The sequence below is a fragment of the Ursus americanus genome, chromosome 11 (assembly GCF_024610735.1).
Source record: "Ursus americanus isolate L20-20 chromosome 11, mUrsAme1.1.p, whole genome shotgun sequence".
Taxonomy (NCBI): domain Eukaryota; kingdom Metazoa; phylum Chordata; class Mammalia; order Carnivora; family Ursidae; genus Ursus; species Ursus americanus.
Window position 1 is genome coordinate 62,343,391 of NC_142137.1, and position 16,828 is coordinate 62,360,218.

Sequence of the window (16,828 nt, forward strand, 5' to 3'; positions counted from 1 at the left end):
TGCCAAGCTTTTTAAAAGTGAATTAAAAGAACTATTTGCTGGGGCACCTGGGTGGCACAGCGGTTAAGCGTCTGCCTTTGGCTCAGGGCGTGATCCCGGCATTATGGGATCGAGCCCCACATCAGGCTCCTCCGCTATGAGCCTGCTTCTTCCTCTCCCACTCCCCCTGCTTGTGTTCCCCCTCTCGCTGGCTGTCTCTATCTCTGTCGAATAAATAAATAAAATCTTTAAAAAAAAAAAGAACTATTTGCTAAGACTTGATTAGACAAATACTAAGTGTTTCGAAGTGATGGCATCAATAGCCCTAACGTATATAGTCTATAAAATCTTAGAGTTTCACCAGATGAAATTAGGTGGCCATTTAGCTGCATTAAGCAAATGAAAAATATATAAAATACATAAAAGTCCCTTTTTCTTATTGAAAATATACATTTTTAGATGCATATGCCCTCCGTTACAAATGCCATACTAAAAAAGAGCAAAGCTTATATTTTCCTCAAAATTAATTTTTGAAATAACCCTGAAGAAATCATATGTAGTCTCTTTTCAGGAAGGGATAGAGGGAGCTTTTTAAAAGAACAATCAGAATTTATTTTCTAGATAATGAAATTAATCTCTTAATAATAAAGCCTCTTTAGTAAAGCGTATTAACAAGCTTATGTCAGGAATGTGTGTCTTTCAAATCTCGAGGAGTTTTGGCATTCGATTCTTGCTCATGAGCATTAACAAAAGCACCTTCTTTTGTCTCTCAGACGCTGCCAGTCACAGAGTTTACTCATCTGGGGAGATGATTAATGTCAGAGAAATTAAAACAGTACAAACTCAGAAACTTGATCAGAAATAAATCCAATTGGGTTACATAAGGACTTTTGATATGAAAATCAGACGGAAAGCTGATTTTCTGGAGGCCATATGGGGTAAGCCTAATACACTTTCTAATAGAGTTTCTTATTCACACGGCAACATGCATATCCAATTATATTCTCAAAACCCAGAAAGCCCCACATGACACCAAAGTACGCCCATCTATCTATGCTAGGATCTGTACAGAAAGTCTGCTTTTGCCTCTAGTGGTGCTTCTTAGAAATATTTACTTTGCTGACTATGGATAAGTTACTCGGGTGGTCAATGTTTGCACCTGAATCCTGTCAAGGAACAAAACAGGTTTCCTGAAATGATAGTTTTTAAAAAACGAACATAGTTCTACCAAATGCCAGATTAACTTCATCCCAGCAACCTAGGAAACACCAGTTAACATTGTTTTGCTTAAGTTTTTTTGAAGTCACAGATTTCTATTAGTGCAATACCTTTGCCTATTTGAAAATCTGGGGTTATAAGCCCTTGGCCTCTTCCTTTCTTAGACCGTTTCTAAGTCTATTTGGAAAACATATTAAGGTTTTTGTTGTTTTTCTTGTTTCTCTTCATTATAATCTCAAACTGCTTTGAAAACTCAGTTGAGACCTGAGCAATGAAGTCAGACAGTTTTTTAACACATCTTGAAAATTCCATTTATTTCTCTCCCCAATGTCATTTTGCCTTATAATTAATTTTAAATTTGGTAGTAAATCCACCTCTTTATAATAAAAATAATAATAATAATACTTAAAAAATTTGGAAGAATGGTAATATCCATTGTTAGAGTCTGGGAAAATAGGCATTCTGGTGTGCTGGCGAGTGTGTAAAATGGGACAAAATTTCTATAGGAAAATTTGAAAAAAAAAATTTCAAACAGCATTAAAAATCTATATGCATTTCAGCCTAGAAATTCCACTTTTAAGAAAGAATCATAAAACAATGTTTTATTACAAAGTTGTTCATAAAATCACTTTTTATAATGGCAAAAATTCAGAAATTTTCAATAATTAAGATTGGATAAATTATTGTACATCTATATGATGTCCTGGAGAGAATGGCATGGGAAGAGTTTTTATAATGTTAACAGAAAAAAATGATGAAATTGTATGTATATTATAATTCTATTTTTGTTATAACATTATATGTGTCTACATACATATAGAAAAATGTTGGAAACTTACACCAACATATTAATTTTTTTCTAGGATGGGTCTCTCTAGGAGATCAAGTACAAATAATTTTCTTTTTCCTTTCTTTCAGTTTTTCTTTTTTATGACAATGAACATATGTCATTGGAGCAGTATGAAAAATATAAATGTTATTTAAACTATTGAGAAGCTGAAAAAATCTAATCACAGTGAATAATTAGGACTTTTACAAGTCTGCCTTACTTCTATATGTTTGTTGTGAGTAGTGACTTATATAATAAATCTGAAAGTCAAAATTAGATTTTCTCAGATTGAACAGAGTATGGGGACTCAAGTTCTAAAGGCACAAATGACATGATGAATATAAAATTACTTCAATCCTCAGATTACTAAATGAATTTCCCAACATGTCTATCTTTCCTCACTTTTAATTCATCAGTGTTAAATATCCAGCATTTATCATTAATAATGCTTTCCCTCACATATCCAACATGCACATCAGAAAAATCTTTCCCTGTAATCTTCTCCCCAGTTGGTGATACCTCCTCTTTACTCAGTTGCTCCCTTTTTGAAATGCATTCCAAAATAAGATAAAATAAAATAAAAATAAAATAAAATAAAATAAAGCATTCAAATTTAATTTTTAGAAAGTACCATGTTTAAACACCTGAGTCACTCACTATCACTGAGTGCACTATCAGTGCTAGAAGAAAAAAATACTTACATCATTCTCTTGCCCATCAGGGCCTGTATGGTGGATGTCAGGGTAATGCTTCAGGAACTGGGCTACATAGGTCATAATAGACTTCTCATCTGGTTTATCCACATCAACATCTGGAGCAACCAAAAGCAAATATGAATAGGTTTATTAGCCTTCTTTATATTTTAATAACACAAACTTTGAAATCTAGCTAATATACCAAAAGACGCTGTCCTCAGTCCAGAAGAAAAACAGAATTAATATTTCAAGATGGTGAGGGAGGGCAAACCCATTTAGTGTGGATGACACATGATGGGAATGTTATGACACAGAAAGATGACACATTTTAACTACGGACCTTTAGGACAGTAATACATGTTTCATTTAAATAATCTCAACATTAATTCACCAGAAATCTGAGACACTATATGGATATTCAGACATTCTATATCGTTAATAAAAGAAAAATGCTATGTAAATTTCAGAACTGGGGTGAACGGGTAGTAAAATATGCTTACAGGTGTGGCACTGAGTGATGTGCCCATAGAGTTTGTATACTGTACCTGGACAAATAGATAAGCTCCCCCCCCCCAAATTTTATTTTAGAAAAGAGGGAGATGCCTTATGTTCAACTCCTTGGATACCTTATCTCTTGTGCATGATTCTAAATTACTACACTTTGAACAGTCAAGTACTCTGAGGGAAACACAGAGCCTGAAAATATATTTTTAAATATATAGATGTTTACTAATAAAACCAGTAAAAATCAAGCAAACGTATTTATACAAATTTAATCATTATAGAATTATAGGGGGTAAAACTGCAACATACAAAGGATTGAATGTTTTAAATCACCTTTTAACTATCCCTTTTAAAGGCAATGAAAAGGTGACTATATCCGGAATTTACAAATATCTAACCAAAAAAAAAAAAAAAAACCCACAAAAGCCATGGAAACCAAAACATAAACTGCCCTAATATTTTATAACGTGCCTTGTGATTTGAGATATGATTTCTATGGACTATCAGTACAGGACTGAAAAAGTGCTGCAGCTCAAAGACTTCAAAGGAAACAGTGATCATGTACTCTGGAATTCCCTGGGAGAGTCAAAGGTGATTGTAGAAACGACTAGATCATTGATGTGGAAGATACGCATGAAGAACGCGTAAAACTTTCATGAGATGTGAAAGTGGAAAAAAAAAACATTTAACACATGATTTAATAGAGGAATACAGCATTTAAATATGTGTGTGACTAAATCGTAAATTAATTGTTGTAATAGATATTGATCTATTTAATCCGTATTCCTAAAAGTTTATACATCCCGGTTAGCTAAATAACCTTTTTAAAATTTCTTTTTTTAAATTAATTAATTTTATATTTTTAATTTTTATAATTAAACAAATTTAAGATCAATAACTTTTTGAGGGGGAGCTTGTATTAGGAAAACAAAAAATCACCTTATAACTGGGCTAGTCTTGCATCTGGGCAACCTCAGTTCTATCATCAAAGGGAATACTAAGCTTCTCTAGTCTGGTGGATATGAAAGAACCATTTATACCCTCCTGCTGTCCTACTCTAAAAGAAATTGAGGGCTGGGATGTGTGTGTGGCTTTCTACATGAGCTGAACACTACTGACGTGTGTGTGTGCGTGTGTGTGTACACAGAAACAAGGTGGAGGGGCGCCTGGGTGGCACAGCGGTTAAGTGTCTGCCTTCGGCTCAGGGCGTGATCCCGGCGTTATGGGATCGAGCCCCACATCAGGCTCCTCCGCTATAAGCCTGCTTCTTCCTCTCCCGCTCCCCCTGCTTGTGTTCCCTCTCTCGCTGGCTGTCTCTATCTCTGTTGAATAAATAAATAAAATCTTTAAAAAAAAAAAAAGAAAGAAAGAAACAAGGTGGAAAGCCCTTGGCTATCGTAGCGAATCTGTGGGGACCCCCAGCAGGATCCTAAAGTGGCAAGGGATCTCCATGCTGCTCTCATCTCAGGGCAGCCAACCAGGGACTTGTAGGTATCTGTAACTTAACTCCTGGAGGCACAGGTGTCTCCGCTTAGACAGTGTTTTAGAGTTAGACATGCTCATTCTGAAATTTCATCTTTAAAAGAACTCGCTTTCATTGTATTTACTTTGCTTTTTTTTTTTTTTTAATTGGGGGGGCAGGAGCAGAGGGAGAGGGAGAGGGAGAGAGAATCCTAACCAGGTTCCACACACAGCATGGAGCCTGACGTGGGGCTTGATCTCATGACCCTGAGATCATGACCTGAAAAGAAATCAAGAGTTGGACACTTAACCAACTGAGCCACTGAGGCACCCCCTATTTACTCTTCTGCATTTGTTAATAGAAACATCCATAACTACCAACCAAATAAGAAATTGTGACATTTAGAAAATTCACTTTTAAAAAAATTTTACTTATTTGAGAGAGAGAGCAGGCGGAGGGGCAGGGGGAGAGGGAAAGAGGCAGACTCCCTACTGAGAGCAGAGCCCAAAGCAGGGCTCAATCCCAGGACCCTGAGGTCAAGACCTGAGCCAAAATCAAGTGTCAGATGCTCAACCAACTGAGCCACCCAGACGCCCCTGGAAAATTCACTTTTAATCCTTTTATTTCAATATAACAAATAATTTATTCAGTTTCCTAAAGTTTATTAAAGGCATCAAAATTGTCTTTTGCAGGCTTGAAAGAGCTAATCCATTTCCATAATGTCTTAAAATTCACAGCCTTACCAAAAAGGTGCCAGACAATTCTAATGAAAAATAGTAGTCAACCATTTGTGTGGTTTTCCCAACCAACACTGGAACACTGGATGGTTATCAACATTTCTAAGTTTCTAATGACTGACATTTTAAAAATATGATCTCAGATTATTAATAATCTCTTACTTCTTCCAGATTCTTTGTTATATAAACAGAGAAATCCTTTCATCCTGGACATTCTTCCTTCCCCTAAAATGTACACTCCTAAAGCTTTCATTCCACACTTACTATATGGAGTTGCTACACTTCACCTGGCTGACACCACCAACGTCAAAATGCTGTTTGGAGCAACAGGACTATATTTTGCTCCCATATCCAGTAGCAAATATTTTTCTAAAAGAAAAATTGGTGTAGGTAGATACTATTTCTTCCTGCTTTCCTAAAGTTTTCTGGCCTCTGATAAGGTCTCAAAAATTATCTGTAATTTTTGCCTTTAAGACATAGAAACCTACTGATTTGAAGTGTGTGTGCAAGATCCAACAACTACTCCACTTACCTTCAGGATCCAGTAGTCTTGGGATTCCTAGTTCTGTTTCAGCAATAGTGAAAGCCTCCTCCAGGTTTTCCCGGTTTGGTCTCCCTTTCACTCTCTCCAAGTCCACTAGTTCCGGTCGAATAGCATGGATGACAGAATGGAAGGCAACCCCACTTCTCCAGCTCCGCCCAAAGTCTTTTACTTCTATTCCCGTCTGCCTTAGTGTGATTAAAAATAATAATAATAAAATAATGTCACATCCCGCATAGATCATAGGCACTGTCCTCAAAAACTAATGCAAAATCCAATCCTCAGCAATGACTGATGTGCAGTTACTTACAGCAATTAGCTGCTGGAAAAAAATTAGGCAAAACAAAATTTTTAGAAACATTTAGGTTCCATACTTAAGAGTTTTCTATATTAGACTTTTCAGTAATTGAGATATTCAATGTAAAGCACATTTTTAAAGGAAACTAATATAGAGAAAAAAACATATCTGGCAAAATAAAGAGAAAAAATTACAAAAACACTGAAATTGATAGTAATTCATCACTGTATATTTTTGAAGAAGTATCTAGCACATTTCTAATGACAATGATTAACAACAATGTGTTGTATGTGCACAGGTATTAACATACTAAGATAATATGGTTGAATTATATCAAATGCTTTAGGATGAAGAAATGAAAATGGATATGATCATATATCTAAATCAGTCACACAGGAGCCTACACATCACATAAGTTCAAACAAGTTTCCATCTACCCCACTGATCAGATTGATCAAATGGTTTTTTAAACTGTTTTTGGAATTGCCTTGAGAGCAATGCCCTTGGTGGAAAATCTTTGTTTTTCTGTGGTGGTTAGGAGTAATTCAAAGCCAGTTATGATAATTAAGAATTCATTCAAATTGGTTGCAATATTTTGTTGTTGAAAATAAAAGTGATAAGAACTCACAATGAATTTTTTTTTAGATGTAACTTATCAACTATATACAAAGGCAGCTCCAAAAAAGGAAGTTACAAAGATGTCTTTGAATAACATCCCTCGGTTAAGTCTAGAGCCTTTGAAGGTGATCAGTTAGGTGACATTCAATGGATGAATATTTTGGTAGTCTCCTTTAAAAAAAATTAGTTTCATTATAGTTGTTTCTAAATGAAGAAGAGGTAATATCACCTAATACTCTTTTTTTTTTTTTTACTATATTCTCAAGATTTCCATGAACTGTAAGGTATATTTGACTGATACACTGATTAATATGCAAAGTTGGTAAGTGCCCTTAAATTTTATCCCTGCAAACATAAGAGTCACTTTAAATCCTGTTCTACCAATGTACATTCTGCTTGCATAAAACGTCTTGTGCTGAAAATAGCTTCATTGGATCTCATCACTGTCTTCATAAATACATATTTTCAAAACAATTTTGTAAGATGCCAGTAATTATAAAGTAATCCTGTATCTCCTCTTAATTCTTTCAGAGTTTCTGTCTCTGGTGGTATGCATGTAATACTTTCAGCCAATGTCTGACACACGGGCAAATACCCACACAGATGGAACAGTTCATGTGCTCTTGTTAACTCTTCCCTTCGTACTTTTACCCCGGCATCATCTTACTTTTCCACCTACGTTTTCCTTTTGCTCACATTTCCTCATTTGAAAATGTTTCTATATTCACAGATAACTCAAACTATTTTTTAATGCAATAAGGTGCGTGTAAACAATTAACTAGCAAATATTCATCATGTGATAGATATTTTCTGAATTTCCTCAACTTGTTTATTGTTTCAGATAATTTCAAAAAGAAATATATAAAATATTTCCCTAAATATTACTATGTTAGAATAACTTTTCAAGTTTCAGTATTTTCTTTTTCTATATTTGTTGAACGCATGTGCGCATGCCTGTAATGTTTCATACTACATCAAAGCAGTAGGTGATATTCCTAAAAAGTTTTAGTTTTAGTCCAAACCTCTCATTTAAGAATCTCGGATACAAAATCTAGGAAAACTTAGATATGTCACTTAAAGAAGTGATACAAACTTAAAGAAACTTAGACACATCACTGAAAGAAGTGATGTACATCCAGTTTATAGGCATTTCTGACCTCTAATACATATTTACTTCAAGTCATTTTGAATGGACCTGGATATACATATTTTCATTTGTTTCATTATCTTATTAATTTTTGTCTTAAAATACAATTGTTCTTCCTAGACATCTCAAAATAAAGTATGCAAATATCAGATACAGGCTACAATTTAATGCTTTCATGTCTGAGAGTATATAGTGATAGGAGATAAAATTGGTAAAAAAAAATAGAAAAGGCTTAATTATGTTGCATTACTGAAAAATTTTTATTTGCTTCTCACATATTTTGAAATTTTATATGAAAACAGTGAATACATTCTGACAATATGTCTGTTGTTTAACTGGATTTTGTCCTTTCTTGTCATGGTCAGTCTTGTGAGACTTATAAACATTCAGACCACCGAGTCTTACAGATTATAATTTTAAAAACATGTCATATACTGAAATGGGTACAGATTCTAAAGTCTTTTATCCATACCAGGTAAAAAGTTGCTTGAAAAATACATAATGGGATAGTATTTCGTAGAAAGCAGCTTTTAGAAAAATTATCAACAATTTGGTATGTATAATGGAATCATGTGTTCATCACAGAAATTTTATGTTAGAGAACAGTCATCTCCCCAAATCTCTACACTTGATGCAGCTATAAAGTAAATGGATCTCACCGATATGTTGATGTGTAGAAAAGCCTTGGATCCATAAATCTGGACATTTATACAGATAAGGAAAATGCAACTTCCACTGATGTCACAAATATACAAGTTGCATGAATGACTTTTAGTTATCATTAGACCCCTGCACATCTTTGAAAGCTAACACATCATATGTAAAACAAAACCAATGTAGAAAAACTCCAACAGCATTAAATTTGAGTTTACTTTAAGCTACTATAATATTAAGTGGAAGCCAATTTATTTTTGGTTAATTTAATGCTTTGTGGAGCAATAGGCAAGAGAGTAACACATTGATATTATTACAAAGTTTTATTGAATAGCATCATGACAAACGTCCTAGCATGTGGTCACCTGCCTCTTTTTACCTAGCACATTTCTTCTCCCTGTCCAATTAAGATGCAAAAGAGATTAGTAATTGCCACTATGGATGGAATGCAAACAGTAGACCAACAATGTGGTCAGGCTTTTAATATTTCATTTCTACTACAGATCCTAAAAAGCCACAAAGTTTTACTTTCAGAAATACTTTTGAGTACAAGTTGAATCATAAAAATAAACCCCAAATTAGAAAACCACCAACACACTTCAAAAGTTAAACAAAACAATATAAAATAGTAACACTAATTGCATCCTCTCTGTGTTTAATTTTTTCTCTTTATTTTTGCTCTTCAAACACTTTAAAAATAGAACTCCCTAAGTTTAGTGCCTCAATATTTTATAATAAGTACTTGTTTAAAACTATTTTCCAGAAGTAGGGAATAAGATTCAGATTAGACTTAGGCATGCAAAAACAAAACAGAAAGTGAGTTAATTTGACATGGCATTTAGGAAGTCATACAAAAGCACAACTTCTTTATGAAGAGATCTTACCACTGACCACATTTGACCACAAGACACTGGTATGCTCAACTGAAAATGCTATTGAAATTGCTATGAAAAGATACTCATTGAGAGTAGTAATTTTCTATATAGCATTATCACATGAATGTACACACATATAAATTTATTATGCCCAGAAGGAAATCCACAGTCTATAAAACTGAAGTTGACAAAGGAATCTACATTCCAGATAAAAGAGGAGACCCAAGGAAAAAGAATTTTAAAATAAAATTGCTAGAAAGTTTTGGGAAACAAAAACAAATATAATTATTTCAGAATATGGACCTTAGTTCACATTATTATTAACTAGAACTCAATAGTCTTATGAAGAGATAATCACATTTAACCTCTAATTTATTTGTGTAAAAATTATTTAATAAAAACAGGAAGTCTAAACAATGACCTAAATAGAATTACTCCTCAGATTACCAATCAAAGTGTGTGTTTAAAAAACTTAATTGGGCCCGATCCATGAATAATGAAGGAATTAGGTTGATTACAGCATTTTCCTAGAGTGATGATTTCTGTTTATATTTTAATTCAAGAAAAGAATGGAACAGCCTAAAGCAAAGCCCTTCATTCGAATGTCTCTTCACATTCTGCAATATTGGAAGATACACTCAGTAATAAATTGGTAACTCAAATTATTCAAGGGTTTCAAATTTAAACAAATTCTTGGTACTTACTTGGCTACTGTGTACTGAACCCACTTTAATAAAGCCTTCTTAGCATTTCCTTGGATCTTGGTGGCCACTTTCCGTTTACTTGGGGGGCTGGCGGTCTCAGCGCTAACCATGCTGTCCACAGAGGATGTGCTGCCTGACAGAGACTGCAGCTGTGGCAGGTTGCTGGTCAACTCCTCGATCTGTTTGTGAGTTAACAGGTGGCAAAAACATAAGAATTATCTTGTTCTTCTTTCCTTGGATGTTTTATTTTTCCAACTTAAAGTGATTTAAATTCACACCTTTAACACCATTGACAAGGTAAATTCTTAAGGGCATGATTGACATGGTACTCTTCTTCCGACTTCCCACTACATCTAAAACTACCTCGTACACAGTTATAAATGCTTGTTAAACACATGAATGAATGAATAAAATAAAACCTAATGGCTATCCAAACTCATAGAGCATACAACACCAAAAGGGAACCCTAAAGTAAACTATGGACTTTGAATGATAATGATGTGTCAATATAGGTTCGCTAATTGTAACAAATGTATCACTCAGTGGAGGATGTTGGTTAGGGGAGAAGCTACACATGGTGTGCCAACACAGGGTAAACGGGAAATCTCTGTGTTTTTTGTTCAGTTTTGCTGTGAACATAAGACTGTTCTAAAAAATAAAGTCTTAAAAAAAAAAAAAAAAACCTAAGTGTCCGCCTTGGGCTCAGGTCATGATCTCGGGGTCCCGGGATCAAGCCCAGTGTCAGGGTCCCTGCTCAGTGGGGAGTCTGCTTCTCCCTCTCCCTCTGCCCCTCACCCACACTTGTCTTCTCTCTCAAATAAATCAATAAAATCTCTGAAAAAAAAACAAAAAAACAACCTAGTGGCTAGAACAATTGTTCTAGATGGAATGGCAAGTTCATTTCTCCCCGTAATGTCTAATAGGAACATAAAACTGGTCCCTTCCAGAGAACAAAAAAAAAAATTCCTGAGTCTTTCTACACCAATATTTCATCTCCATTGTGCCCTGCTCACTTTTCAGATTGAGCGCCTATGCCACAGTTCTTTGGGGGAGTTCCATATATAACATCTTTGCAGGGAAGAAGGGGAAATGCTTTTGTTAACAAAAACAGTGTACTTGAGAAAGTCAAGTTTCTGCTCACTTGAGAGCAACTCCAAAGGTAAGACAAATGAGAGTACTATTAAAATTTCCACCACTACCTCCATTCATGACATTATATCAACTGAAAAGGGAGCTATAGTACAATACCTGGAAATATAGAATAATGGTCCACACCAATCCGAGAACTATTGATGGTCGGCCATCAGCTATATCAGTGGAGTTAATGTTGACTAATTTAATCTGTTTAAAAAGAAAAACTGTACTAGTAATGTACTAGAAGATTATAGACCACCTAATTATGCAATAATTAGCACTTTATTAGACATCAACTGGACAATTTGGTCATGCCTATGTAGTGGTACATAAGATAAGAGTAAGTTGAGTGAGCCATTAAAACAAACAAGCACATGGTTTCAGTGGAAATTTCAGGAGCATTCATTAGATGCACACACACACACAAAAAAACTATAAAATGAATTTCAAAAAATTGTTTAAAGTTGAAAAAATATGACATCATGCAAGGAATTACCAACAAAACACCACACAGTAAAAAAAAGGTTATTTTTTTACATTCAGAAGTTGACTGGAACTTAAAAGAAACTGTGATGAGTAGTTTAAAAAAATGCACTTACTTTGAAGTTTGTTACCAAATAGCATGAAACTTATGTTCTCTTTTACCTATAAAAGTCAGGAGTTAAAAATTCTAAAATTTGTACTAACCGGTGATCCTCTGTACATGGACTGACATGAAAAACAAAGGGAGAAGATGATATACATACATAAATAATTTTTCAAAATCAGAATTATTTGTCCAAAGGGAATAAAAATGTAGGTAGTAAATTTAGAGCATGATTTGGGGAATACATTGTAAAGACAAAAGAAAGCCAAGAAATAATAAAGTAGAAGAGACTATTAGGGTTCAGTTCCTGACTTTTGGGCATTCAGGATTGATGTTAACCTGTCTATAGTTGTCTCCAATTATTTATTTTAATGCTTCCCAACTATTAAAAATGTTATTTCCTAAGTTCCAGCAAAATGAACTGTATGGTAAATCTATCTTAGACAATCTCAAAAGAATACAATTAACAACTGCTCACCATCCTTTCAATAAGCCCTAAACAAATTAGAAAAAAAATAAAGTACTCCTTAGATTTCTAGCTCAATAATTCTCAGACAAGATTTAATAAGATGTGTTATTAATAATTAAGTTCAGAAGTTTGTAAATGGTTTACTTCAAAAAAAAATATCAGATTCAAAATCATCCCACAAATACTTTGCTCTGGAGTAATTAGTTTAAATTTACTAGTAGAGTAAAAATTAGCACAAAAATCACTGTAAATAATTTGAGATATACCTATGGGATTTTGTCTCACTGGTGAAATTCATTCATCGGGTTTAGAGACAGGAAAAAAATATTGAGAACTTCCATAGATTACAATGTGTCTACTTCTTTTAAATCTAGCACAGCATGAGACAAATAATACATGTTTTTGAAAAATAAAGAACATCACATTTTTTTAACCTTTTATGACAGAACCTACTGCAATGTCCATAATCATTTTGATTACTCTGGTTTACAGCTTTTCTAGAATTTTCTCCACATCCATTTTAGTATCCATAGAGCACAGATATATAATACATGCTAATAACCAGAAGATTAATGCATTCCATAAAGGACAGATTATTTTTCTTTCCTTATACATCATTTTCTTTAAAAATGATAAATTGAATTTTCTACCTCAATCCAGCTCCAACTGTACTATGAAGTTAACATATTAAACTTACGATAGAACCTAAAGATATTTTGCTCGACTTCTGAAGAAAAAATGCTTTTCATAATTATTTTTTCTCTTAAAAACTGTATGTTCCATAATGGGCTTATGGAACTTACTCTTATTGGGCTTTTGGAACTTATGCTATTAAATTCTTAGGAGTGTGGGATGTGCAACAGAGACATTCAAAGAGAATGAAAAATTCCCAGAAACCAGAAAGAGAATGGGATCACATTGATCGACCTCACCTTTGACCTGCTGACCTTGGGGGTGCAGCCCAAGAATCTGCTTTAACAAAATCTCTAGGCTTTTTTGATTCTGATGCATGTCAATGTTCGAGAATCCTGCACTAGACAATTTTATGTGGCCCAGGTAATCTGGGGAAGTTTGATTTTGTAAGCCAGAGGCTTGTACGGACTGATTTGTCTTTCCCTCAAATTCGCATGTTGAGGCCCTAACCCTCAATGTGACCATATTTAGAGAAAGGGCCTTTAAGGAGGTAATTAAAGTTAAGTGAGGTATTAAGAGTGGGCCCTAATCCAATAGGACTAGGGTCCTTATGAGAAGAGGAGGAGACACCAGAGCTCTTTCTCTTTCTCTTTCTCCACACCCACACAGAGGAAAGGCCATGTGAGGACACAGTCAGTAAGTGTCTGTCTGCAAGCAGGAAGAGATGAAGAAACCAACTCTGCTGGTATCTTGATCTTAAACCTCCAGCCTCCAGAACTGTGAAAAAACAAATTTCTGTTATTGAAGCCATCCAGTCTGTGGTAGTGCTGTGGTAGCCATAGCAGACTAATACAAGGCCCATAGATATTTCCAAAAAATATTCCAATGATTGGGAATAAATTCCAAAAAAAAATTTGATTAAAACTCCAGATTACTAGCTTTTCTTGATAAATTGGAAAACCTAACGAGTGGATGCATTGCCACTTTATGTTAGTTGCTTTTTACAATGAGGTGTTGAGTGAGTCATTCTAACCAGTGATACAGGAAGCCAACTACCTGTATTATTTAATAAATAACTTAAATAAATAATTAGATTTTAATAAAAATCCAGATTGCTGACTTCTCTTGTTTAATTGGCAAATCTGGGATCCCTGTGCTTGCATTTCACTGACGGAACTATAGCTGGAACTGAATGTTCACTTCTGTCTTCCAGACGGGGCGCAGGACTTGCTCGGTTCTCCTGTTTCCATAGTCAGCCTCTAACTCAATTCATCGTTAAGGTCACTTATCTGACTTCATAGGAATCTAAATTTATGTCCCTTGTCTGCACTATGGGAAATTTTAGGAAAGGTGGTCAGTGATTGGCTCCTGTTACTGTTTAGAGTGACCCACCTGATACCTCATTGGAGAAAGAAACTGGTGGAAATGGTACTGGATCTACTCATGAGAGTCACATTTACATGGTTCCCATCAGGTACTAATGTATGCTTTTCCCAACTGTCCTGTAAACAAGTGGAAAACAAACACAATGGTAGGGTTTTATCCAGTAAAATTTGAGGGACGCCCTCATTATTCCTTAAATCAAGCTAGAATCCAAGGACTAAACTGATTTTCTATTATCTAAAGAAAAAAATCTAAATGGAGGGCAAAGTAAGTCCAAAGGTCAAAAACAAATTCCTGAAAATACGTTTGAGACATAAGTTCTTAAATTATAAAAATAAAATAAAATAAATAGTAAGGTGGGCACCAAAGAGCCTTAAAAAACTCATCCCTCCTCGCACTCAAATTTTATTACTTAGGGTTGTTCTGCGAAAATGATCTAGTGTAAAACAATTCTTCTGGGAAAAGAAGACTCTTTGGTCCTCTTTGCAAACAATGCCTTTATAGGTTAAGTCCTTAAATTTTCTCCAAGACATTAACAAGAGGAATTTTGTTTTTATATTCTAGCCAACGAAGGATAGCTCAGAACAAAGTAGGGCCCAATTGTTATATAGGTAAAATGAGAGACCCAATGACTTGGAAAGCTATAAATATCTTGTTCAACATGGCTTTTTCAGCTTTCAATGAAAAATCCATGGAGGAAGCTGAAAGAAGAGAAACACTCCATTAACAATGATATTAGGTGATCTGGAAACAATGTCCAATATTCTATAAGAAGCTAATATTGTTTTTCTACTCCATCTTAATATCCAGAATCTCTCTTTGGCATGGAGTCTGCACAACTGACTGGACTTTATATTGTTTCATCATAGTACCAACTGATCAAAATATAAATTATTCAATGAACAGAATCAAGTATTCTTTGTATTTTCTAGAGTTCCTGTCATATGGAAAGTATTCACATATGCATTAGGGTAGTAAATAAATGAGTTTAGTCTATATAGATTTTGAAGGAAAGAGTTGAATCATTCTATTTTCCAGGAGTATCTGGATATCCATTTATAAAGCTGGTTTTGGTTCTGCCAAACACAAGTTGAATTCCCACAAGTTGGGAAAAGACTAAATCTAAACCAGTTGGTGCTACTGGTTTGAAAGGAAGCATGGCAATACCTCAAAAAAGAAAAACCAAAACACATATACACTTACTTTTTGACCCTGCAATCACACTTTTAGGAATTTACCCAGAAAATGCCCTTCTCATAGTGTGAAAGTATGGTGGACAGCCATTAATTGCATCATTGTGTTTGAAAAATACTAGAAACAACCTAGATGCCCATTCATAAGACAGTGGTTGAATAAACTCTGGCATATCCAGATAACGAAAGCAGTTGTGAAAATGAATTAGGAAGATCTCCATGAACTGATTTGAAAGATTTCCAGCATATACTGTTAAATGAGAAAAGCAAAGTGCAGGAATGTATTATAGGATGTTACCCTTCCAAAAAAAAAAAAAAAGAGGGTGTATGATAATACATCTGCTCATTTATGCAAAAGAAATACTGGAAGAGGGGCGCCTGGGTGGCACAGCGGTTGAGCGTCTGCCTTCGGCTCAGGGCATGATCCCAGCGTTATGGGATTGGGCCCCGCATCAGGCTCCTCCGCTATGAGCCTGCTTCTTCCTCTCCCACTCCCCCTGCTTGTGTTCCCTCTCTCACTGGCTGTCTCTCTCTCTGTCAAATAAATAAATAAAATCTTTAAAAAAAAAAGAAAAGAAAAGAAAAGAAAAGAAAAGAAAAGAAAAGAAAAGAAAAGAGATACTGGAAGAATAAATTAGAAGCTAGAGACTGGTTCCCTAAGATGAGATAGGGAATGGAAAGAAGAAAGATGAGAATGGAATAGTGAGGATCATGAGGGAGTGCCTTCTCTAAGTGTAACCTTTACTCTAGAATCATAATAATGTCTCATTACCCAAAATAAGAATAAGAATAATAATCAAAGTCAACTAGGATGTATGTGTGTGTGAGGGGGTATTACTCAAAACTGAATATACCTTGGTTATCTAACTCTATTACAAAAGACTAACATAATCACACTGAAGGGAGTGAAAAAGAACAAAAGTTACCTAAGTAAATTTGGAAAATAGTCTTTTGACTGACTGCTGTAATACTAAAGACCAAAAGACCTATGCATACACTGTTCTCTAGTGAGTAAATCTGTTTCTCACAGGGTTGTGGTCAGAAATTCTTAAACAATTTTATGTCTGTACTAGGATTAAAAAATTGGTGAATACATTATAGATGAGAGCCAGTTTTCTCATTGTCACAGAAAACAGAAACAAATAAGCATGGAAGACTATTAATGAACC

At 34.7% G+C, this 16,828-nt stretch overlaps 1 protein-coding gene across 12 annotated transcripts in view; it reads right to left on the minus strand.

Annotated features, from left to right (window-relative positions):
* SYNE1 (spectrin repeat containing nuclear envelope protein 1) overlaps positions 1-16,828 on the minus strand; it is a 443,290-nt gene that overhangs the window by 313,616 nt on the left and 112,846 nt on the right. For all 12 annotated transcript variants that reach the window (XM_045805371.2, XM_045805374.2, XM_045805377.2 and 9 more), the window contains exons 6-9: positions 11,510-11,602; positions 10,262-10,440; positions 5,957-6,153; positions 2,728-2,837 (exon numbers count right to left, since the gene is read on the minus strand). In XM_045805371.2, the coding sequence (XP_045661327.2) occupies positions 2,728-2,837; positions 5,957-6,153; positions 10,262-10,440; positions 11,510-11,602 (579 nt within the window). The remainder of the gene's footprint in view (positions 1-2,727; positions 2,838-5,956; positions 6,154-10,261; positions 10,441-11,509; positions 11,603-16,828) is intronic.